The sequence below is a fragment of the Rhinolophus sinicus genome, linkage group LG02 (assembly GCF_036562045.2).
Source record: "Rhinolophus sinicus isolate RSC01 linkage group LG02, ASM3656204v1, whole genome shotgun sequence".
Taxonomy (NCBI): Eukaryota; Metazoa; Chordata; class Mammalia; order Chiroptera; family Rhinolophidae; genus Rhinolophus; species Rhinolophus sinicus.
Window position 1 is genome coordinate 49107222 of NC_133752.1, and position 24210 is coordinate 49131431.

Here is a 24210-nt window from a genome sequence, read left to right on the forward strand (position 1 = left end):
AGATCAAAACGTATCATGATTTCCATCAAATCTCAAAAGAAGCAAGGAATTACTAGCTCAGAGAAGGCCATCACATTCCCATAGAACAGGAGAGATCTGGACTGAAAGTGCCAATTCTAGAACAATCCAATTCCTCATATACTTTTGATACTTATTGTTATCAAGTATAGGTTGGTAGGCAGTCCCCCTCTTACCTTCAGGAAAGATTAATATGGGCAATTTTTTCTTATCAGTAATGTGTTCTTTCAGTCTGTAAACAAAAAAATAAAGGATCAAAATATTACCCTTAAAAAGAGAGAGATGGGAATCCTCTTTGGTATTCTTTACAGTCTACTAGCACAAATGTAATGGTAAGACAATAAGGAGAAAAGAAGTAAGATATAAGTAAAGGAAATAAACTCAAATTGGTCCCTTTCTAAAAAAGTGTAAGCCTATCTGCACTATTTCGATTTTTCTCAAAGTGAGAGATTTTCACGGACTTCTGACTACTCTTTAAAAGAATGCTAAGCAGTCAGGTGAGCTCTGGAGCCTCTGTGTGATGAGCTCTGTGCTCTTCCCCCTGTACTTACACTTTCTCATTTGAAAAATGGGAATATTAATTGCTGGGCCTGTCTGCCTTACAGCCATGAAGTATCAAAGACTCCTTAAATGGGTCAGGCTGAACTTTCCTATAAAATAGCCACCGTAAAGCTGAGAATAAAGTTCTTCCAGGCTTAGGTCCTGCCCTCCCTGCAGCCAGTCCTATGCTCCCAACTGCTCACCAGAAGCTGGTGGACTGAGATAGAGAGATTACAGATGTCAGAGTGTCCCACTGCTAAAAAAAATCTCGATGAGGGAGAGTTTTTCTAGCCTTAAACAGACTTCAACAAGTATTTGTCAATGTATTCTTAAGAGCCTTGCCCACCTTCATGCTTATAGCAGCAATGGAAAGAGGGCCTTCAGTTAAAGACTTCAGGCAAACAGCTGTTTCCCAGCAAAGGTTTCTGGTAGCTCATCTCCATCCTAAGCCCCAGAGGTGTCTTCTCCTGTCCCATAAAGAATATTAGCTCTGTCTGTAGACAGAGCTAAGTAATAACGGTCATTCAGCAAACACTTACTTAATCAACAATCTATTCAGAGAACAGTGACCAGTTATTTAACCTTCTAGGTAGTAATTTTTAACTTTCAAAATTCAGTGATTAGACTATATCTAAGTCACAGCAATATAAACTTATAGGCCTCTTAATGTCATCATATACCCCACTATGTCCACCGAACAAAAATTTTTAAAATCTAGCTAAGACAGGTGACTCATCAGAAAAAGCCAACCACAAATAGAGCTAAATATATTTCAGTTTTAATCTTTAGTACTGTTCTTCCCTCTCTGACAGGAAGGCCAAGATTCGTCAGATTTTATTATGCCCCAACAGATACTGAGAAACATCACCGCTTACCTCTTAGTAACCAGGTGTCGATCCTTCATTTCTGAGCGTTCAAACCAGACATGTGGACAAGCTTTGACCATAGCTCTCTGAATAATTCCCATCAATCCACCATGAACCTGACCAACCTAGAAATACCATGAGAAAAAGAAAAAAATGGAAAGGCACGGCTGTCCAAGAAAGCTGTTTTTTTAGGAGTAAGTTCCTATTCCTTACTAAGAGAAAAGATAGGCCTTCTTTTACTGACTAAAGTTTTTAGTCTGCATAAGGAACATGAATGGCCAAATATAAGCAAACGGTGTTCTTCCATGGAAACTGAATTTTAAACTATGTTGCTTATACTAGCTATAGTCTAGCTTTAAAAAGTCAAGAGAAAGGCAAATTAAAACTAAACTGAAATACCATTTCTCACCCATCAGATTGACAAAGGCTCAAAAGCTTGACAATGCACTGTGAGCCAAGGCTGTAGGAAATGGGCACTCTCACACGTTGCTTGGGAGAGAGGAGATTATAACATCCACAGAAGAAAATTTGGTAATATGTATCAAAACTATAGATTTATCCTTCAACTCAATAATTCCATTTCTAGGAACTTATCCTGAATATATACCATTTCATTCCAACAAAATGAAAATCCAAATGCACAAGGTTTTAATTACAGCATTTATTAGATTTTAGAAGCTATCTAAATGTCCAAAAGTAGGAAATTAAATGAATAAACTATGGTGCATGCACTAAATGGAGTACTATGCAGCTGGGAAAAGAAAAAGGCTGAAATTTATGACTGAAGGAGTGATTTCCAGGAGGTATTATTAAGTGGAAAAAGCAAATTAAAAGAGTAAATGTAGTACACTGCCTTTTGTATAAGACAGAAAGGAAAATATACACATATATTTGTTTACAGCTACAAAATTAAAGAATAACCAAAACTAGTGAAACTGGAAACTTACAAGGGTAGGGGGATGGGGTAGAACGGACGTGGGAGGGAGTGACGCTTCTGTGAATATGGCTGTTTTGTTTAATTTTGACATTTGAAAGCATGTTAATGTCTTAAATTTTAACAAATTAAATCAACAAGGATGGGACTAGCAAACTGAAACAGATAAACCCCACTGTATTTCAAATGAATAAAATAACAGCACTGAAGGAAGAGGGGGAAAAAATCCAAAAAATGTAAAAAGATAGTATTTGACCACACACCCTCCATCTTGGGTGGGTACCAAGAAGAACGGCAAAATACCTCGAATTATTTTTACATTTGTTTTTTGTAGTAAAACAGGTGAAGCAAGTCTGAAACAATTTTGGATATATTATAGAATTGAGAAAATGAGTTGACATTGTTGGTAAATAAGATATTCACTGTAAAAAAAAAAAAAGGAAGATACAAATATGGATTGAGGGAAGGAACCCCATGAATTGGATCAATTGGTATAGAGTCAGATTTCCAATATTATATCAATGTTAGAAATAATATTAGAAATATTAAATACAAATATGTTAAAAATATAAATATTTCACATGCATTTTCATGTAGCGAGAGAGAAAGCCAGTGTATGAAAATGCAAATGATAAAGCAAATGAGACTAAATGTTATCAATAGGTAAATATGCATAAAGGGCACATGGATGTTCTATGTAGCATTCGTATTTTTATACCTTATCTGTAAAATCAGAAAATACTTCTAAATTAAAAAAAGAAACATTTTGCATCTTTGTTTAGGATGAAAAAAAATTTTTGAAAAGACACCGGGATTGGGTCTTGAACATCCTTTAGCGAAAAGAGACCTCTGGAGGGTAGCAGTACAGTTGCCTCCTACTTCTGCCTTCATGCCTCTTTAAATCCAATTGGCTTTAGATTTCTATCACTCAACCCTTTGGAAAGTCCATAGGTATTATGCTTTCCTAAACCATGGCTAATAATGTAATTGTAGTTATACATGATCAAAAAGTATAGAAAATGCCAAGAAAATTCTGAGGCTCTCAGTAACAAATGAGTTGTGCCCAACAATTTGTTGACCAGGACACAGAATGAATACAGTAGAAACACAAAGCCATGATTAGGCAAGTTGGTTAAAATGCCCGAACCTCTGCTTTCTCATCTATAACAAAATCTCAGCCCTAACCTCACTGAATTACAGGGAAAGTCAAATATAATGGATGTGAAAGTGCTTGTCCACATAACTGCAAGGAATTATTACATACACACCCAGAACTGCGCTGGGGGGGTCTATCAAGAATTCTTAACGTGAGGGTCCTTAGATGGGCTTTCCAGGGATCCATAAGTATCTTGAAATTACACACATAATTGTGTTTGTGTGATGCATATGCACGCGGTGATGGTGGTGGTTTGTTTGTTTTTTCTAAAAAACAAGGAGGAGGGTACATAACCATTAACTTATTCCTAACCTAAAAAAGATTAAAAACTACCAGTCCCCATAAGTCTTTTCAGAGTTTGTTTAAAGCTTCCTTAGATTCAGAAAGAGCTCCATGACTGAGAAATTTGAAAACGTGTTAAAATGTTGTTGCCCATTTAATTATACATCTGAACTTATATTTTAGACAGAGTAAATAGCTGGCAATAACTTAGAAGTGTTTACAAAGACTTTCAAACCCCCCTCAGTGATTGTATAACCCATGGATAGTCAAATACCAGCACATGTGCCAGAACTCCCCACTCTCCTCCCTACAGCAGACACTTAATCAGTAATGGTTCCCTTCAAATGCCTTCCCAGAAAAGTACACCAGACCAAGACTATCAGTCACTGCAGCTGACAAGTAAAAAAAATTCCATCTGCTCTTCTTAAAGACCAAGGCATCACCATGAGATACGATGGAAGATTCTCCAGGACCCCTCTCCATCATTCTATTCCACACACCATAGGGCATATCTACCACCACGCAGAAAAAGATATTTTTAATTATCCTCCGAAATTTACCTGACACAGACATAAAGGAGATGAAGGAAATCTTAACAAGTTTTTAAGGGCGATAGAAAAACACAGACTTGAAAAAATACCAGAATGTGGTTCATCCCATGAAAAGATCTTTTGAGGTGTTTGGTTTTACTTTGGGCTTTGTGGTTTGTTGTATGCTTTTGTTTTGTTTTGTTGTTTTCTTCCCTTTGGGGGCTGTGGGCAAGAACTAAGAAAGGCAATGTGGTATAAATAAATATTTGCCTTTCTTGCTTGATCTTCATTAAAACGAGCCAGATTTTTTTTATTATTATTATTACATATGACTCCCTGAAGGAAGACAGAACTAACAGGCTGATAAGGGATTTGTACAGCTCTATGGAGGAAGATTTTAATGTCTCAAACTGTTATTAAACATTCCAGGGATTTTAGAAGCAAGATGGAATCAACTTCATAAAGTCCCATCAAGCTTGTCTACATTTCAGTAAGTTAAATTTTTATTACTTTAAATATAATGGCTATTTTCTTTCTTTTTTTTGCACTATATATTCCTCATGTAAATATACTGTATAACCTGTATCGCTACAGTAGTATATATAACCCAGTCACTTTGTAATATAAAACTAACTTTCTAATGTGTGCCAAAATAAATTAAACGTTTGAGCAATCCACAAAACACGCAACTCCTTAAAATATCAAAGAGCTGATCTTACCATAGCATAGCATCCATCCGTTGTCAAGATCAAAACATCGATTGGGGAGGTATGGTTGGCAACACAAATGCCTCCCTTCTGGGGTCTGTACTGCCTGCAATTATAAACAATGGTGTATACTAAACCTTGAAAAAATGGCCACTATTTTGCAGAACAGCATGTAGAGATTTTATCCTATTTTGTTTTAAACAGTCCATTAAACAAATAAAGTTTTGAAGTATATGGGTCCATCTTTAAAAAAGTTATCTCTCTGGAGAACTGACTCTGGGTGGTGAATACACAAAGGGATTTATAGATGATGTAATACAGAATTGTACACCTGAAATCTATGTAATTTTACTAACAATTGTCACCCCAATAAATTTAAAAAAAAAAGAAATGAAACTTCCATTTTTCTGTATGTTTGAAAATTTTTATAATAAAATGTTAGAAAAAAAAAGTTATCTCTAGGCTATAATGATGGGATTGGGGTAAGAGTATAGGAGAAAGGAAACCTGATTTTTCCTTTACATATATTTATGTTGTTTTTCATAAAAATCATATTTTCCTTTTATGATGAAAAAATAACTTCGAAATATTAGACTGAATTACAAACATTCCATAACTTTAACAAATTTTGTGATATGTAAGTTTCATTTATTTTATTATAAGTTATTTTCATATTAGTTCAATCTTCATAAGCATCACTATAGAGGCATCATGGTGATCCACTGAGTAAAATAATTTACTGTAGTTTCCTTCCTCCTTCCTATGCCCCTAAAGCAGAGGTTGGCAAGCTTTTTCTCTCATGGGCCAGATAGTAAATACTCTAGGCTTTGAAAGCCAGCCAATCCCAGTCAAAACTACTGGACTCTGCTGTTTTGGCACAAAGGCAGCCTCACACAATATGTAAATGAATGAGCATGGCTGTATTCCAATAAAAAAACAGATGGCTGGTTCCATTGGGCCTATGGTCCAATAGTTTAGTTTGCCGACCTCTGTCCTAGAACTCAACCAGCATTTGACACTAATGAAGCAAAATAGTTTTCTTTGGGCTTAAATGGAAAAGACAAGGGAAAAAATGTGTAACAACTTTAGAACTATTCCTTAAAATTAGAAGCAATTCTATAAAAAGTTATGAATTCCTCTCTATGAAATTAAAGCACTTTTCTGTAAAAGGTATCTCCTCAGCTCACACTTCTACCAAAGCATTTTCTTCTACTCCTCACCCCCAAACTCATAGCTCAATCACAAAATCATATAATTTTAGAAACGTAAGGGGTCTTTGATGTTGGTAACACATGAGAAAGCCAAATGATAAAATGTTTGCCTTCTACAAATGAGACAGAAAGATCCAGGAAAAAATAGGCCTGTCCTATAACTTTTAAAACAATGATGTTAAATGTAAAAATAATAATAAATTTTTTTAACAGAAAATAATTCAAAAGCAATCAAAATTACTTAGGTAATAATTTCACTTAGCTACCTTTATCCTCTATGATTAGGGGTGAGGGAAGCAGAATGTCATGTTCTGTTTTAAGGCTCTGTTACAGAATTTCAGAAGTGGCAGGACTGAGACCAGAAACCAGGCCTCTAGTCTCTGGGGCTAGACCTCCTTCCACCACGCTACAGGCCTGTCACCTTCATCACTGTCTAAGCAAGATAGGCCCAGTTCAAAATCTGCTCCATGTTAGCTATGTGACCCTAGACAACCAATTCCAGAGCCTCCATTTCTTCATTTGTAAATCATCTCTTATAGGCCTGGCCTGCACACCATAAATGCCCAATGACTAAGTGTCATTTCATGTTTATTAGTATGTTCCTTCCCTAAATGGACTGTTTTCTAAAAGTTGTTTTTGTACATTGCTATGTCTATGACGGTCTAAGCAGTAGAGATGAACACACAGGAAGTCCTCTTATTTCATCTGCTTCCTGCCACCCACTGCTGTTGATCACACACTGGATTTACCCAGAGAAAGGCAGGCATGAAGCCAGCAGACACTCACTTGTTATGATAATGAATGGTACCAGAGAGGGCTCGCACACAGATCCGGCAGCAAGTCAGGTGGACTAGTTCACTCAACCAGTTTTTGAGGCTAAAGGAAAGAAAACATTTTATTGTGCAGTTCTGGGCACTCCTAAGAAACAATACAATAAAAGCCTCAATGTGCTCCTTCACAGCAGCATATTGTGTTCTGAAACAAAGGCACAGTTCAAATCTTATAGTCTCACTGAGGCATTTAGGACAAAACTCTAATGGAAAATAGCTCCCACCCTACTAGACTATCATGATAAAATCCTGACCAAGACAAGCTGAAGCTTCTTTGATCTCAGCCTTAAGAGCTTGACAATCCTAGAAGACGCTCTTGCTTTCCTTGAGTTCCTCAGTTCATTTTCTTCCTACTCTTTCTTTCCCCTTTGAAAAACACAAATTTATAAGAAAGTATGATGGAAAATCAAAGAAAGACTACGAATATGGAGTGAGCAGGATTTTAACAATTGTGTTCAGGCCATAAATTTGATGTAATACATAGGAATCAGACAAATGTTCTCTTTGTGGACACAGCTAAGAAAAGGGACAATCCGATTTACGGCTGGGTGGAAGGAAACATTTTCACCTGCTGTCTGGCAGCTGGCCAACCAGTGTAGTTCCAATAACCAACAAACTGATCCCAATGAAAGCCAAGGTAACCCTGAAAAAGAAAAGGTAATGCAAAAGTTTAGTTGACTAGTAGGAGTAAAGGAAAATAACTGAAAAGTTCATAAAGAATGAAACTGTAAGGAAGTTGTGGAGCCCCCATGCTATGGAATATGGGCCAACCATTAAAAGAATTGAGTAACTCTATATATTCTGACATGGAAGAATGGTCCTTGGTACATTTTAAGAGCAAACAAGCAATGTTTCAAAATAATATATAGAAAATGATACCGTTTTGTAAATAACACCAAGCACATAACTAGTCTATAGATGCATAGAGAACACCTGGAAATTGGTTCACAAAACGGTCAAGTTCAATCTATATAATCATCAAAGGGTTAAGTAGGCTAGTGAAGGGAATTAATTAAAAGTCTCGCCCTTCTGCCTTTCTGAATTATTTTAATTGTTAAAGTATTCTGAATTATTTTAAATTCATACATATTAACTTCTTGTATGATACAAGAAAAAGTTTTATGTTGTGTTGTATTATATAAAGGAGTCATTTCAGGTTGAAAGTCATCTTTTTTTGTTCAGGATACTCTGGTATGGATGATATGGTTGTAAAAGGAAATATCTTGAAAAGGTCTGAAAATAACTTGTTTCTCTGTGTTTTTTTTAATGACAGGGAACAATAAGGTACAATTCAAATTTTTCTCAAAGGAATTTAAAACTTATAGCAAATGGAAAGAAAATTAGACGTAAAGGCTCTTTTATAATAAGAACATCAAATTGCATCACCATGTAGGAATTCCTTAGTGTACATCTAATTTGTCCCTTTGTGTGGTTCAAGATAACTTGGAAGTTAGTACACAAGATGCCTGACCATACCGCTAATCTCCACATAGACACTTCCTCATTTTTGAAAAGTGCTTTTAATATACCTTTCAATCACTTCAGAAAGAAAACACTCTCGTTTTTAGAAATGTAAATAGAACTACTCAACAACAAAAAAAGAAAAAGTTGAGATTTTACATCTTTCCAAATCGATAGGGCATCCTTATAAAAATGTTGCTAAGATTTTAAATTCTTGGTTTAAAATCTTTTGACACAGGAATTTCAAGGTCAGACTCAGATTTCTTTAGATGCCATATTTTCATGTCGGTCACTGATGTAATAACTAAGTCATTGTTTTAGTCTCATCCATCAATTATGCAAAAGTTTTAATATGTTTTACTCTCTTGCCTTAATGAGAATCATTTGTTCCTACACATTAAATCAGAAGGAGTTACATTTTATCATGTTCAACAATTGTGTTCAAAATGACTGAAAGTTTTTATTTGTTAGATTAACAGGCCAGAAAATTCTGTTTCCTAGTTTAAGGGAGTCAACATGAGAGCTCTCGTAGATGACACGGGTTTCAACAATCTGTTTTGTTTGTTTTTTTGTTTGTTTGTTTGTTGTTGTTGTATTTTTTATTGGGGAACAAGACTTTATTGGGGAACAGTGTGTACTTCTAGGCCTTTTTTCCAAGTCAAGCTATTGTCCTTCCAATCTTAGTTGTGGAGGGTGCCGTTCAGCTTCAAGTTGTCCTTTCAATCTTAGTTGTGGAGGGCGCAGCTCAGCTCCAGGTCCAGTTGCCATTTTCTAGTTGCAGGGGTGCTGCCCACCATCCCTTGCGGGAGTCGAGAAATCGAACTGGCAGCCTTGTGGTTGAGAGCCCACTGGCCCATGTGGGAATCGAACCAGCAGCCTTCAGAGTTAGGAGCATGGAGCTCTAACTGCCTGAGCCACCGGGCCAGCCCAACAATCTGTTTTTTTAGGAGCTTTACTGAGCTACAATTCACATACCATAAAACTCGCCCATTTAAAATCTACAACTAAGTGATTTTTGTCATATTCACAGAGTTGTGCAACCATCAACACAATCAATTTTAGCACAATCTGTTTTTTAAATGCTCACTTTGTAGCAACTCCTTCTTTTAAAAACCATTTACAAAGCAATTCTTTCATAATGAAGAGTGTGTACGAAAAGTAGGACTCTCAACTCTGCCATCTTGTTCTTGGGTGCTTACATTACTGGATTATCTTAAATCTGTTGTTTCTTTGTAAAAATCTTTTATGTCACTTATCTATTTTGTGAACATTAGTTTAGTGTAAACTAGATAATAGAATCATAATACCTTTCACTGGGCACCCATGGCAGGTGAAAGTTAACCAACGAATGAAGGATCTCACGTACTCTGTGTTGTAAAATCCTCACTCTTCCCTCAGGTTGCCTTGGATAAGGTGCCTGACCCATGGATGAAGTGAAGGTATAAGAGCTAATCTATATATTCAACTTTACTGAAGTTTCATTTCTTTTTAAGAATAAAAACAGAATAAATGGGAGCTGGGCCGGTCCGCTGGCTCAGGCAGTTGGAGCTCCATGCTCCTAACTCCAAAGGCTGCCAGTTCGATTCCCACATGGGCCAGTGGGCTCTCAACCACAAGGTTGCCAGTTCAATCCCTCGAGTCCCGCAAGGGATGATGGGCAGCGCCCCCTGCAACTAAGATTGAACACGGCACCTTGAGCTGAGCTGCCGCTGAGCTCCCGGATGGTTCAGTTGGTTGGAGCACATCCTCTCAACCACAAGGTTGCCAGCTCGATTCCTCGACTCCTGCAAGGGATGGTGGGCAGCACCCCCTGCAACTAGAAAATGGCAACTGGACCTGGAGCTGAGCTGCGCCCTCCACGACTAAGACTGAAAGGACAACAACTTGAAGCTGAACGGCACCCTCCACAACTAAGATTGAAAGGACAACAACTTGACTTGGGGAAAAAAAAAAAAAAAAAAGGCCTGGAAATACACTCTGTTCCCCAATAAAGTCTTGTTCCCCTTCCCCAATAAAATCTTTAAAAAAAAAAAAAGAATAAATGGGAGCTTTAATTATACATAGACTAGACACAGCCCATAAATAAAAGCTCAAATATTTCCTTCCTGTACACCAACGGATAGTCTTGTGTATGCCCAGAGTACACGATCTCCACTTCGGGAAGACTGGCATAAGGTTCGAGCAAAAGTATATGTGAAACCTTGAATTTCACTTTGTTATCACAGCTGGAATGAGTCCCAAAAGATGTACCATGCCCCAACATCTAGACACTGGCCCCATGAGCACAAGGAAACACAAAGAGCTTCTTAGAAACGTGCCTTTGCCTATACTTAAGCAATCTCCTCTGTTGTAGTAAACCTGAATGAGGCAAGTATAGACCACCCTAGGGACGGTAAAGAGGTTTCAACTCATGTGCCAATTTTGTTGGCTGGTAGCCACTGCCTGGAAAGCTCTACTGAGAGGATGCCAAGTCCATGTCCAGGGAAATGAAGCAAGATAATCAACAGAAATGCTGTGATTGGCACACATACTTTTTACCTATTACCATGGTGCTAAAAAGACCTTGATCACTTGCACTTCATCCCACTGCCCAGTGTCACCTCTTCTAGTCTTGTGTTCCATACCACAGTTCCAGTCAACTGGGCTTAAGGGTACCTCCTCATCAAGTGGCACTCAAAGTTAGAACCAGAAGGAGACCCAGCTGTGGAACTTTTAATAAGAAAAGTGAATGATCATAATGGAATTGGATGAAACAAATTTACTCTTCTGAATGGTTCTCTCCCATGTGGTAAACACTCTCAGGAATGTTTTCTCTTCTCTGCAGCTATGAGCTGCTACAGACCAGCAAAGAGAGGCAGTTATAGTTTGGTTGACACACAAGTGAATGAAAAATTGTAAATCATCCTCTCTCTCCTTTTTTCTCACTTCTCTTTTCTATCCATCATCAAATTATCTGTGACTGAAAGAGTAACATAGTTCCAGACTGACATACATTGGATTCTGAATACTTATACACACCTTCATTTGGGGAAAAATGTGAAAGAACAGATACTCAATACTTTCGTATGGAGGTAACATTTGGTGGTGTTTTCTAAGTGGAAAGGAGTGCGATTAGTATCATAATAGTCTCATGTGGTGAATACATAACATGATTTTAAAAGAAAGGTGAACCAATTATACCTTCAAAAATACGGGGCAGGAGACATACCTCAGAGGTAGTAGGAAACAGTAGCGTACTATGACACCCAGCACCCACACCAAGGTGAGCCGCAGACTGATGTACTGGAAATTTATATTGGTCCTTGTAAGGAGATTCCATGATACTAGCTCCTCTGAGGAGAACCTCTGGGTCACTTCATCTTCCACAATGGCTTCCAATCCCTTCTTGGAGAAATAAAACACGTCAGACAGCTCAAAGTCCCTTCCTCGCAGACCAGAGAGCCCTTTTTCCATGGGTGACTCATCTCTTTGGATAATACCTTAAAAGAAAGCATCAGGATATGAGAAAATGCCACAGGACATAAGAACAACTGACCAAAAGGAAAACTGTGCAGAAGACATGTAAATAAATGTAATAGGTAGCATAAAGCAGAATTCAGAAATAAAAAACAAGCAACTATAGTGGGAAAGAGGTGAAATTATTGAGTCCGCATGAAATGGCCTCTACTCAATGATTTCAGTTCATTCCAGAGGAATTTGGATCCTCAATAACCCTCTTGCTTGTATTTCCTCCCTACACTCCATTAGGGAAAGAACTCACAGAAAGAAAAAACAAACTCTCCCCAAGTATAGATCTAGACTGTAAAAATAAAGAGTTCTGTTTTCCCCTGATAGAAACAATAAAGCCAAAAAGCAAGCAAAATGGCAAAAGATATGGCAAATGGCAAAAGGTACCACAAATGGCAAATGGTTGAAGTTTTTAGTATATAAAAATTATCTACTAAGAACAACACAGCCCCCTTAGAAAAGTAAGCAAAGTCAACTGAATTAATAGAAGCAACATAAATAGTTAATAAATATATTAAAATCTTTTTTCTAGTAATCAAAGAAATGTGAACTAGATAAAGACAGGCCTGTTTACATTATTAAATCAGCATTTTTCTTAATGATAAATTTCAATGACAGAAATAATACAAGTACTCTCATAATCAATTTGTATGAATATGGAACTATAAGAACTTTGTCAAAATCTGTTTGTCATGAAGAAACTATAGTTTTGCTGATTATTCAATAATTCCAATTCTAGGAATCTATCATAAGAAAATAATCAGAAATGTAGGCAAGAATATTCACTGTAGCATTTTCATTATTGTCAATCCAGACAATGAAATACAATACATCCATTAATAAATACTCTAATGTTAAGTGAAGAAGGCAGAATTTAAAACTATAGTTTAACTCTATGAAATATATATATTCATATATATATATGTATGCACACAGAAAAAATGTCAAGAAGGAAACATTCAGTGGTTATCTCCACAATTAGATTTTCCTCTTTATACTGTTATTCAATAAAGAAAATAATTCAAAGATTTTTAAAGTAGTATAAATTTTGTAAATTGAAAAATAACTACTGCCACCCAGTTCTAACTACTGAATAAGAATAATAGATGAGAAGAGCTTCGAAGAATAACTGAGTAGCTATATAAGGACTCTCCATTTGTCCCTCTGGGATCTGTCACAAAGGAATTCATTTCCTATATTAGAAAAGTCTTTTCTTTTAAGGTGACTAAAATGTTAAACTCCCTGACAAAAGATCCCCTTTGATTTTCTCACTTCCCAGTTTCCCAGGAAATGAATGAGGAAAGTGAAGAGTGCTATGTGATTTATTCTCTGGAGAACCTGTTTGTGCATCCATATAAGGAGCTGTAATATATCAGTTTTTTTAAGGAATTGGCAGCATAATGCACTGGAGTAGAAAGTTAAAGAGGACCTGGAGTCCAAAGTCAAGTTTTGTTTAGGACAACCACCAGCTCTATGACTGTGGCTAACAGATAAGTCACCTAATTTGGTGTCTTCCTTCATAAAATGGGGGAGTGGGGATGGGATAATCTCTATTTCCTCTCAGGGCTAAAGTTTTATGATGTTACTTTTCGGGTTTTGGGGTGGTTTTTGTTTGTTTTTGCCCATATACAAAGCTAATACCTAATAACCTTAAAAATTAGCGCAATAAAGGTCTTGAATGATCATTAGATTATCTTTTTCAGTAGTCAAGTCTAAGAGGTTTAATCTTTCTCCACAATCTCTGAAAAGGGTTTAATTTGTATTAGACAATGAACCAAGATAGTATCTCTACTGAAATACCATCTTGTTCTTAGGCACTGCCGTACCACTCAGAACAAGTTACTCAATCCAAGTAATGGTCAGTATTTAGCCGTGTACTTTCATTATTTAGCAATATAAGGATTTTTTTTAAGTCTAGACGAGGAGGGAAGAACAAGTTATTCAGCAAATCTCTGAATGAAATACACTTGAGATCTCGGACAGCCCTTCTAAAAATAACCTTTTTCAGAGGGGCCAGAGATAAAAATTCAAGTTCAAGTTGCCTCATATTATTTAACTGAGCCAGGAGAGAAAAGATCACTAAATAGAATCCAGGCCCCTACCTCTTACACACTTGATGTGCAATATTTTCTCTGCCCCCTGACCTACTTTATTCTGGGTAACTCAAATAAAATATAGCTCAGTTTTATATTTTTGTTAAGCCTCTTTTAAAAGTATGGGGATAACTGCAATGCATCTAATTGACAAAGGATTCATTTCCAGAACATATTAAGACATAGAAAAAATTAATAAGAAAAAGTCAAAGGACCCAGTAAAAAAATTAGCTAAGAATATGGCAAGCAATTCATAAAAAGAGTAAGCCTTAATGACTAAACATTTAAAAGATATTCAGCTTCACTATTATGAGAGAAATGTAAACTGAAACCTCAGTGAGATACTACTTCAGACCCATAAAGACTAATAAAAATATTAAATTGAATAATATCAAGTGTTGATAAAGATTTGGAGCAATGGGAATATAATTAGTACACCCACACTGGAAAACAATTTGGCACTGTCTAGTAAATTGAAAGATATCCATAGCCCAAGACCCAGCAATTCTACTCCCAGGTATACTTCAGGAAGATTTTTGTTCAGTAATTTCAAATATACAGAATGGCAACAATAGTCCACTTCACCCAGATTTACTAATTACCAACATTTTGACACATTTGCTTTATTGTTCTATCTCTATATGTATAAACAGATCCTTTTTTTCTGAAATACTTGAAAATAAATTACAAACATCATATCCTTTACCCCCAAATATTTCACCAGAGATTTCCTTAGGACACAGAACTTCACTTATTTAATCACAGTACAATGATCAAAATTAGGAAAATGTCAGTAAATGACAATACTGTAATACATGTATCATGATTGGTGACATTGAACTTATTCAGATTTTGACAATTAACCCAATAGTATCCCTCCATAGGATTTTTTTCTGGTCCAGGATTCAATCCTGGATCATACATTAATTACAGTTATAGATCAAGTCTCTGTAGTCTCTATAATATACAAAGGTTCCTCAGCCTTTCCTTGCTTTTCAAGATATTGGTATTATTTAAGAGTACAAGCCATTTATTTTGTAGAATGTCTCTTAATTTGGGTTAATTTTATGTCTCCTCATTATTAGAGGCAAGCTATATACACTTCTGACAGAAATAGTATGTAAGTGATGTTATATCCTTCTCAGTGCATCACATCGGGAGGCACATGATATCAGTCCCATGATTGGTGACATTGAACTTTGATCACTTGGTTTAAGGTAGTTAGTGCTTACCAGGTTTCCCCACTGTAAAGTTAGTGCTTTTCTCTTTTTGATTAATAAGTAGATACTTATTATCTACAACTATCTATAAAGGGGAGATGCTTTGAGATTATGGAAATATCCTGCTCCTCAAACTTTCACCCAATGGTATTAGGAACTATTGATTTTTGCCTGAATAAAGTGGGACTGTGTGTCTTTTAAAATAGTATTTTATCACTCCTTCATTCCTTTTTCATTTATTATTTTGCATTCCTAAGGAAGATCTTTTCCCCTTGTACTCTAGATTCTTATAAAATTGTGCACAAGTAGACATATATAAGAAAATTTTGCTACATTGTTTGCAATAGCAAATTAATATAATCAAGTTAAAGATTCATTAGCGAGATGGACATATAACAATACATGCAAATATCCAATCATTATGTTGTACACTGAGACTAATTATGTTTATATCAATTATGTCTCAAATAATAAATGGCAGCTCATATGAAAAAAGATGGATATAGATAGTGCATACTACACAGGAGTTAAAAGAAATTAACTAGAACATTTATCAACTTAGATAATTTGTAAACATCAGAATGAACAAACAACTCAGAATGATAATATGAAAAGTGGTATTTTTACAGAGTTTGAATAATGCAAAACAATAAATACTATGTATTGTTTAAGGATACACACTTGTTTAGGGGAAGTGTGAAAATATGTACAAAAATAATAAACATCAAAATCAGAGTAATAGTTTGAGGGGTTGGCAGGGTAATGGAATCAGGGTGGGATACACAGGAGAATTTGATTGTTTCTGTCCAGTTTTATTTATTAAATTATGGGTGGGCAGCCAGATGGCTCAGTTGGTTAGAGCGTGAGCTCTGAATAACAGGGTTGCCGGTTCAATTCCCACATGTACCAGTGAGCTGCGCCCTCTACAACTAGATTGAAGACAATGAGCTGCTGCTACGCTTCGGAGGGGTGGCTGATGGCTCAGTTGGTTAGAGCTCGAGCTCTCAACAACAAGGTTTCTTGTTCAGTTACATGGGATGGTGGGCTGCACCCCCTGCAACTAAAGATTGAAAACGTCAACTGGACTTAGAGCTGAGCTGTGCCCTCCACAACTAGATTGAAGGACAATGACTTGGAGCTGATGGGCCTTGGAGAAACACACTGTTTCCCAATATTCCCCAATAAAATTTATTTTAAAAAAAACAACCAAAAAAAACCTAAGGGATAGCTACGCATGTGCTATAAATAAATAAATAAATAAATAAATAAATAAATAAATAAATAAATAACACAGAACTGAAAGTTGCCCCGAAGATGAAGATCTCTGTTGTGAGAAAGCAGGTACCATCTTAAGAGCTCTTTAATAAGGCATACGAAAATCTGAAAACGGGTATTATTATAAAATTAGATGTCAAAAGCGGCACTACTGACTATATAATGTTACTTCCTTCCTGAAATATATTGACTACTGAGGGTCAAAATGACTGATTCAATTCACCCTAAGTATAAACTTCTGATAGAAAACAAACATTCAATTCAATCACCATATACAGGACATATACCATGTTTTAGGCATCAAAGTGCAGGTTAGAAAGAGAGGAAATATTTCTTTTGGCCCCAAGAAATGTTCATAAGTGGCCAACAGTATTCAAAATGTAGATATAAATACATATCAGATTTAACTAGTACAGACACATTTTTATATTGGTTTTTATTGTCTTTAAGGAAACCCAATTATTAGCAGTTAATTAATCATGATCCTTCATGGTAAAACCCTGATTCTAGGAAACATTTCCTTTTGTTTCACAAGTCAGCTTAAAAAAGTAAAGCCATAATAAACATTTGAACTCTGTCCTTATACCAAATGCTCTGGCCAACATGACAAGGTCCATGCTTGGATGAAAATAAAATTAGAACAACCATCTCTATCTAATGCAAGAGATTAATTGCACAAGCTGCCCTGTGCCCCTGTGCCTTTAGCAAGTCACTGGTACATAAATAATACCAGCTATAAAAGTCCTGTTAAAAGAAATGGAGACTGAAGTTAAAACCATCTCAAATATAATTAACTCTAAATTAGCTGAGTGAACTCTGGGAGTAACTGCCCATTTATAAATCACACTAGTTTTTTCATACTCCAGTTATAAAAGCATGCTTTCTAGGTCAGCAATTAGGGAAAATCAGGGCCCACTACAGACCAAAAGTGGATATAATAGGCATATACAGAAGTTGCTCTTAAGCTACCAATGGGTTATATTCTAAAAGTCAAAAGCTCAGAGTTCAAAACACACTCTCTCATGGAAACTTTGTTTGAATTAGTCTGTTTGAGTTAGAATGTTATCTAGCCATAAGCCTGATTAACCCAAAACCATCGGTGATCTTAAAGTAGCAGTACTGTGAAATAGAAATCTTCTTCAGCACTTTTTCTATAGAGAATTTTAAAATTAAATCTAATTTGGAATTAACAAAAATATACTTCCTTGTCCTGTAGTGACTTAGATGGGGTATGAAGGGAACTTTCTGGAGTACTGGGAAATTTCACTTTAAGAAATTCATCAAGTTGTACATTTATAATTTTACACTCTTATCAATGTATGTTATGCTTCAATTCTTTAAAAAATTTTACTGTGCAATATTGCTTATAGTTAATAATACTGTATTGTACACTTAAAATGTGTTTAGAGGGTAGATCTCACATTGTGTTCTTATTACTTTTTTTAAAAAAAAGAATTGAAGTAGGCAATATCTGTGAATCTCCTATTTCAGTGATTTACCCATTACAGGATTCAATAAATACTACTTCCCTTTTTTTAAAAGAAGTTTACTTTATATCTCCGTACCCAATTTGTATTTTAATTTTTAAACATTTTGTTTTTTAATTTTATTGGGGAATATTGGGGAACAGTGTGTTTCTCCAGGGCCCATCAGCTACAAGTCATCATCCTTCAATCTAGCTGTGGGGGGGCACAACTCATTGGCTCATGTGGGAATCGAACCAGCAACCCTGTTGTACAGAGCTCACACTCTAACCAACCGAGCCATCCAGCCGCCCTCCCTACCTAATTTTTAATTAAGTGATTGGTCAGGGGGAGTTCATCTCTCCCAGAACCTGCTCTTGATTGTGAGGGCTTTATCCTGGCATGAGGAGCTCTAGGAAGGAGTCTGGTCCTTTGCAAGGAAGCCAGGCCTACATTCTTCCCTCCCATGCCCCAATTACCTTTTTTATCCATACATGTGTTTGGCTGGATTAAAGAAGAGGCCAAGGTAAAATAGTTGTACAAATAAAAAATATGGTGATGGGGGCTGGGGAGTGAGGCAGACCAGTGCTGCTGGGATTAAAGAAGAGAAATATTCAATACCAAGCTCTGGAGACAATATTTAAGCAATTACTGGAGACCCATATTTAAGCAATTACTTAGTTGTAAATAGTTAAAGATTGGAAGATCTTTATACAATTCCAATAAGCCAGAGCCAAGGACAGATCCCTGAAACATAGCACCAATCTCTGTCCACATTCTTCTCCAATTCATCACCACACACATTACGACATTAATCAGTACATCAACTACATAGTCACCCACTACACAGGTTTCCAGTCCACCTTTTGCCACAGTCATTTAGCTGTAACATTGCAAGGCTAAGCTCTCGATATACTACCAGTATGTCCAAAAACTTCCCTGGGCCATTAGTCAAGTTACAATTTCTAGCATATAAATTAGGCGATTTGACTATGCTTATGTCACAATGAATCCTTTGTGTTCTTAATTACCACTGTTTTCCTTCCTATGTACTTTTTAAAAATCCATTTTATTGTTATTAACTTAGTTAAGTGTGATAATGGCATCAGGGTTGTGTTTTTTAAAAGTCCATTTTTTGAGATGCACACTGAAGTACTTAAAGTAAAATGACATAATATCTAGAATTAACTTTAAGATACTTCCATGAGAGGCCATACATGAAGGTGAGAATATGCTGTTTCTAATTGCTTACCTGTATTCTCTAATTTTCTACATTGCTCACATACTGCATCTGTCATTAAAACTTTAATTTAAAAAATACTTCCACAAAGGTAAAACTGAAAAAAGGATACATGAAGCAAATTCTTGTTGAATTTGGGGGATGGGTATAAGGTGATTAATTGTACTCTTCTCTTTACTTTTAAAAAATGAATGCTATTTTTTAAAAAATCCATTTAAGAAATTCATTTGAAAAGTTAATTTAGTTGGGAATCAGTTTCTTCATCTAAATCAGAAACATTCATTCATTCAGTCAGTCATTCAGTCACCAGGCCAAGCACTAAAATATAAGGGGGTGGGGGAAAGGCATTGAAACAATTCGGTAGTTCTCAAGCATGGTTGTATATCAGAATATTTTTGGAATCTATAAAAATATAGATATCAGGGCCCAACTACTTAACTAAAATATCAACTACAGTTAAAAAAATATATATGAATGGTAAAATACTTCAGAATATTAGGTCTTTTCTGGGTAATGCAATTTCATATGGATGACTTTTAATTTTCTTATTTATACTTCCTCAAACTCTAATTTTTCAATAAAGTATATATATTATTTTACATAGTAAGAAAAATGTACTTAAAATGCTATTTTTAAAACCAATATGAGGTACTATTACACACCCACCAGAATGGCTAAAAAGTCCCAAAACACCCAGTGTTGAAGAGGCTATGGAGCAAGCGAATGTAACTTGTACATGTTGCTCTGAGAGTGTACAATCATTTTGGAATGCCATTTAGTCATTTCTAACACACTTGCTTACCCTGTGACCTGGTAATCCCACTTCAAGGTATGTACCCAAGAAAACAAATAATTTCCCGAGAATCTGTTCAACAATGGTCATAGGAACTTTACTCCTAAAGGCTAAAAACTGGGAATAACTCAAATGTCAAACATAATAATGGATAAACAAATTGTTATGTATTTGTAAAAGGAATACTCCACAGCACTTTTTAAAAATCCACTGATTCACGCAACAGCATAAAGAAATCTCATAAACATTATACTGAGGGATAAAACAGATACAAAAAAACACATACTGTATGATTCCATTTATGTGAATTTCCAAGATAGGAAAAACCGTTCATGACAGAAATGAGAAGAGAGGTTACAACAGGGACTGAGGGATGTGTGATATACATTGGGCAGAGGCTTGAAAGAACTTTAAGATTGTGGATATGTTCTTTAGCTGGATCTGGGTGGTGGTCACATAGGTTTATAATATGGAAAAATTCATATAGTTGTGCATTTTAATGTATGTAAATTATACCACAATTTTTTTTTGTTTTGTTTTAGATACTGATTCTTTTAAAACCATTTGTATTTTACTATTGAAAGTTGAAACAGTACAGAAAATTTAACACCACCCAAATCAACAAATGTTAACGTGTTTTTGCTTAGTGTATTTTCTCATATCAAAGTTTATATTTTAATATACTTGACTTAAGCCATGTATTTCAGATGTTTTCTTTTTTTTTTTTGTTTTGTTTGGTATGCCACAATTTTTAAATATCAGAAAAATATTACTTTTAAAAATCTCCCCCAATTTCTACCTATAATCCCAATAAGAGGCTCTAGCCAACCTTCCTGTGAATATTTTTAAATCTTCCTTCCTAAAGTAGAAGCCAGTTGACATTTACTGAATGTTTCCTGATGCCAGACCGACTGTTAAACCCTTGACATATATACTTGTGTAATCCCCATAATCCTATTATCACATTTACAGATAAGGAAACAGTCTCCAGGGGTGGAGTCATTTGCCCAGGGCCACAAAGAAAATTAACAACAGAGCCAGGATTTGAAACTAAGTCTGGCTGTGACTCCAAAACTAAATGCTTCCTCATATCCTAAAGCCTCAAATTCCATGTCACTCTATCCAACACTTGCCCTTGGACAAACCCCAAATAACTCAGATCTTTCCCATCAACTCCACATCAGCTCCCATTCTTCCCTGCTAAACAGAAAGCACTAAATAGTAGGTCTTCCTAGTATTTCTCTTACCTTTGAGGGAAGACATGGAACTTTAATTGATGCAGGAAAACTTACATGTGGTCTCCATCTATCATTAATCTGTATGTGTACTTGTCACTAATTGACTTAGGCTTGATCATTCTTCCCAGAAAACTGTAACTCACGTCACTATATATGTATATTTTACCAGGGCAAGAATCTTTTTTTCTCATTTTATTGAGATAATTGACATATAATACTGTTTTAGTTTTAGGTTTACAATATAATGATTTGATATATGTATACATTGCCAAATGGTCACCACAGTAAGTTTAGTTAACGTCCATCACCTTACAGAGTTACAACTTTTTCCTGTGGGAAGAATGTTTAAGATCTACTCTCTTAGCAACTTCCAAATATATAAAACAGTATCATTAACTGTAGTCACCGTGTTGCACATTACATCGCCAGGACTTGTTAATCTTACAACTGGAATTTCACCCATTTCTCTGACACCCCCACCCCCATCCTCTGCTTCTGGCAACCACCAACCTATTCTTTGTTTCTATGAGTTTGGCTTTTTTTAGATTCCACATAGAAATCAGACCATATATTTGTCTTTCTGCATCTGACTTACTTTGTCTGACTGACTTAGCATAATGTGGGGCAGGAATCTTTTATAGCTTAGAACCCATCTGATTTCCATTTGGTAAGGTCTCTGGGCCTTCCCACAATAAGCCTAACAAAAAACAGCCGGTCCACTCAATGTTCTCCCAGTTCTGCAGTCCAGCCAAATCTGAGTTCTCCGAGGAGGCTGTTCTGTCCAACTTATGACTCTGCAACCTCAGCACACATATCCTGCTAGTGCCTTACGCTTGCTTCCAAGTCCTCTCTGAGACAGAATCAGCTTCCTCATGCATCTTGAGGTTACTCAAGATTTACAAAGGATAATCACTCTTGATGCTTTATTATTATTGCTATTAAGAAACATGGAGGAAAAACTGAGGGTTGCTAGAGGGGCGGGGGGGTGGGGATAAGGGGAAGGTGAGAGATTTAGAAAATAGTCGGTAACCACAAGATGACCACGGGGTTTTGAAAATTAATTTAGGGAACGTACAGAGGGATAGTGGATGGGGGGAGGGGGCTTCACACAGTATGAGGGATATAAATGATAAACGTGTAAGTTTTGCTTTGTCTTGTGCACCTGAAACTAATAATAAATAAATAAATAAATAAATAAATAAATAAATAAGAAATATTCTAAAACCTTCTACCTCTTGTTGATCTTCATTAACCTGGACCACCACCCAGCCAAAGTTTGTAGAAAACAACCTCTATCTCTTTTGGACTCAAAGGCTGAGAAACCCTGCTATGTCCTCAGCCATGACTCCAGGTTTGAGTTCAAGTCTCTGAGCCAAAGATAGATTGATCATGAAGCTAATGAGGTTAAGCTTCAGTCTCCTCACCTGCACGGCCCCTTCCAAGGTCGCGCACTAATTTTGTGTATGTTTTCTTAATGAAAGCCTCCAAATTAACTTCAGGCTCCCACAATACCTGAATTTGCCTGTACCTCTGAATCTAATTAATATTTTGTTGCTACAAGCAACAGATCTATGTTAAACTATTCACCTTACAAATAAAAATAATTTAGAAGGAAAAATACTTAGGATGAAAGAACCAATTATTACCAATAAGTAGTAGAACATTGAGCGTTCACAGACACTATTAACATCTGTTGGCTTATTTCACCTATTATTAATTATATTTTATCTATTTGATGGCCAAATTAGCAATGTACTCATAGGAGGAGTTTCTGATGGCCAAATCATTTTTTTTGTTTTGTTTTTAAGATTTGAAGTTTCTCTATTCTTGGAAGTGGAGGGATTGGAGAGGATGAGAAACAAAGAATTAGAATATCATGCACAATGAAAACAATTCACTACATAAAAGTTTCATGAGTGTCCCTGTAGCAGCAAAACTGCTTTAGAAGAACTAGATTATTATACAGCATATAACAGGTCCAAGAAAGAAAAAGGGGCAAAATCATGACAATCACAACTTGTCATATACGTAAAATGTGCTCAAAATAAATGCTAACTTAGCATCTCCACTCATTTTCCTAAGAGCTACTCAATCATGATTGCCCAGTTTTTTTTAAAAAGCATTAGAGTTATGAAACTGTTCCTCATATGAAACTACTCCTCAGTAGTTATGAAACTATTACTCATGCTCCCCACCCCACCAGTAATGTTTCCCCACTTGGCACATTTTAAGACTTACAACCAACTTTTTTATTTTATTTTTTTACATGAAAAAGGGTAAAGTTTACTTAAACATCTATATACCCCACTACAATCGGCACTCCATATCTGGCATCTACAGATTCAACCAACCGTGGATCAAAAATATTCGGAAAAAAATTGTTACATTGTTATTGATGAGTACTATGCAGTTAGGTCTATGATGGTTGTGTCTGTACTAAACATGTACAGACTTTTTTATTGTCATTATTCCCTTAACAATACAGTGTAACAGCTATTTATGCTGCATTTACATTGTTGTAAGTATTGTATATAATCTAGCGATGACTTAAAGTACACAGAGGATATGCGTAAATTATATGCAAGTACTATGCCATTAATTTATGTAAGGGACTTGAGCATCTGAAGATTTTGGTATCTGAGGGGGTTCCTGGAACCAATCCCCCAGGGATACTGAGAGTTTACTTAATCCAACTAAGAAAAAACAAAGGTGGGAGAAAGCCCGCATATAATAAAAATAAGAATTTACAAAAAAGAAATAACAAACAGAAAATTATAAGAATCCTAAGAAACAACTTTGCACGAAGTCCTGTGCAAATGAATTAAATAAAAATCTGGGGAAAATAG

The 24210-nt window shown here is 35.9% G+C and overlaps 1 protein-coding gene across 2 annotated transcripts in view; it reads right to left on the reverse strand.

The window, feature by feature from the left end:
* GPAT3 (glycerol-3-phosphate acyltransferase 3) overlaps nucleotides 1-24210 on the reverse strand; it is a 54661-nt gene that overhangs the window by 7242 nt on the left and 23209 nt on the right. For both annotated transcript variants that reach the window (XM_019731307.2, XM_019731306.2), the window contains exons 4-9: nucleotides 11744-12014; nucleotides 7643-7717; nucleotides 7031-7120; nucleotides 5046-5139; nucleotides 1434-1549; nucleotides 195-250 (exon numbers count right to left, since the gene is read on the reverse strand). In XM_019731307.2, the coding sequence (XP_019586866.2) occupies nucleotides 195-250; nucleotides 1434-1549; nucleotides 5046-5139; nucleotides 7031-7120; nucleotides 7643-7717; nucleotides 11744-12014 (702 nt within the window). The remainder of the gene's footprint in view (nucleotides 1-194; nucleotides 251-1433; nucleotides 1550-5045; nucleotides 5140-7030; nucleotides 7121-7642; nucleotides 7718-11743; nucleotides 12015-24210) is intronic.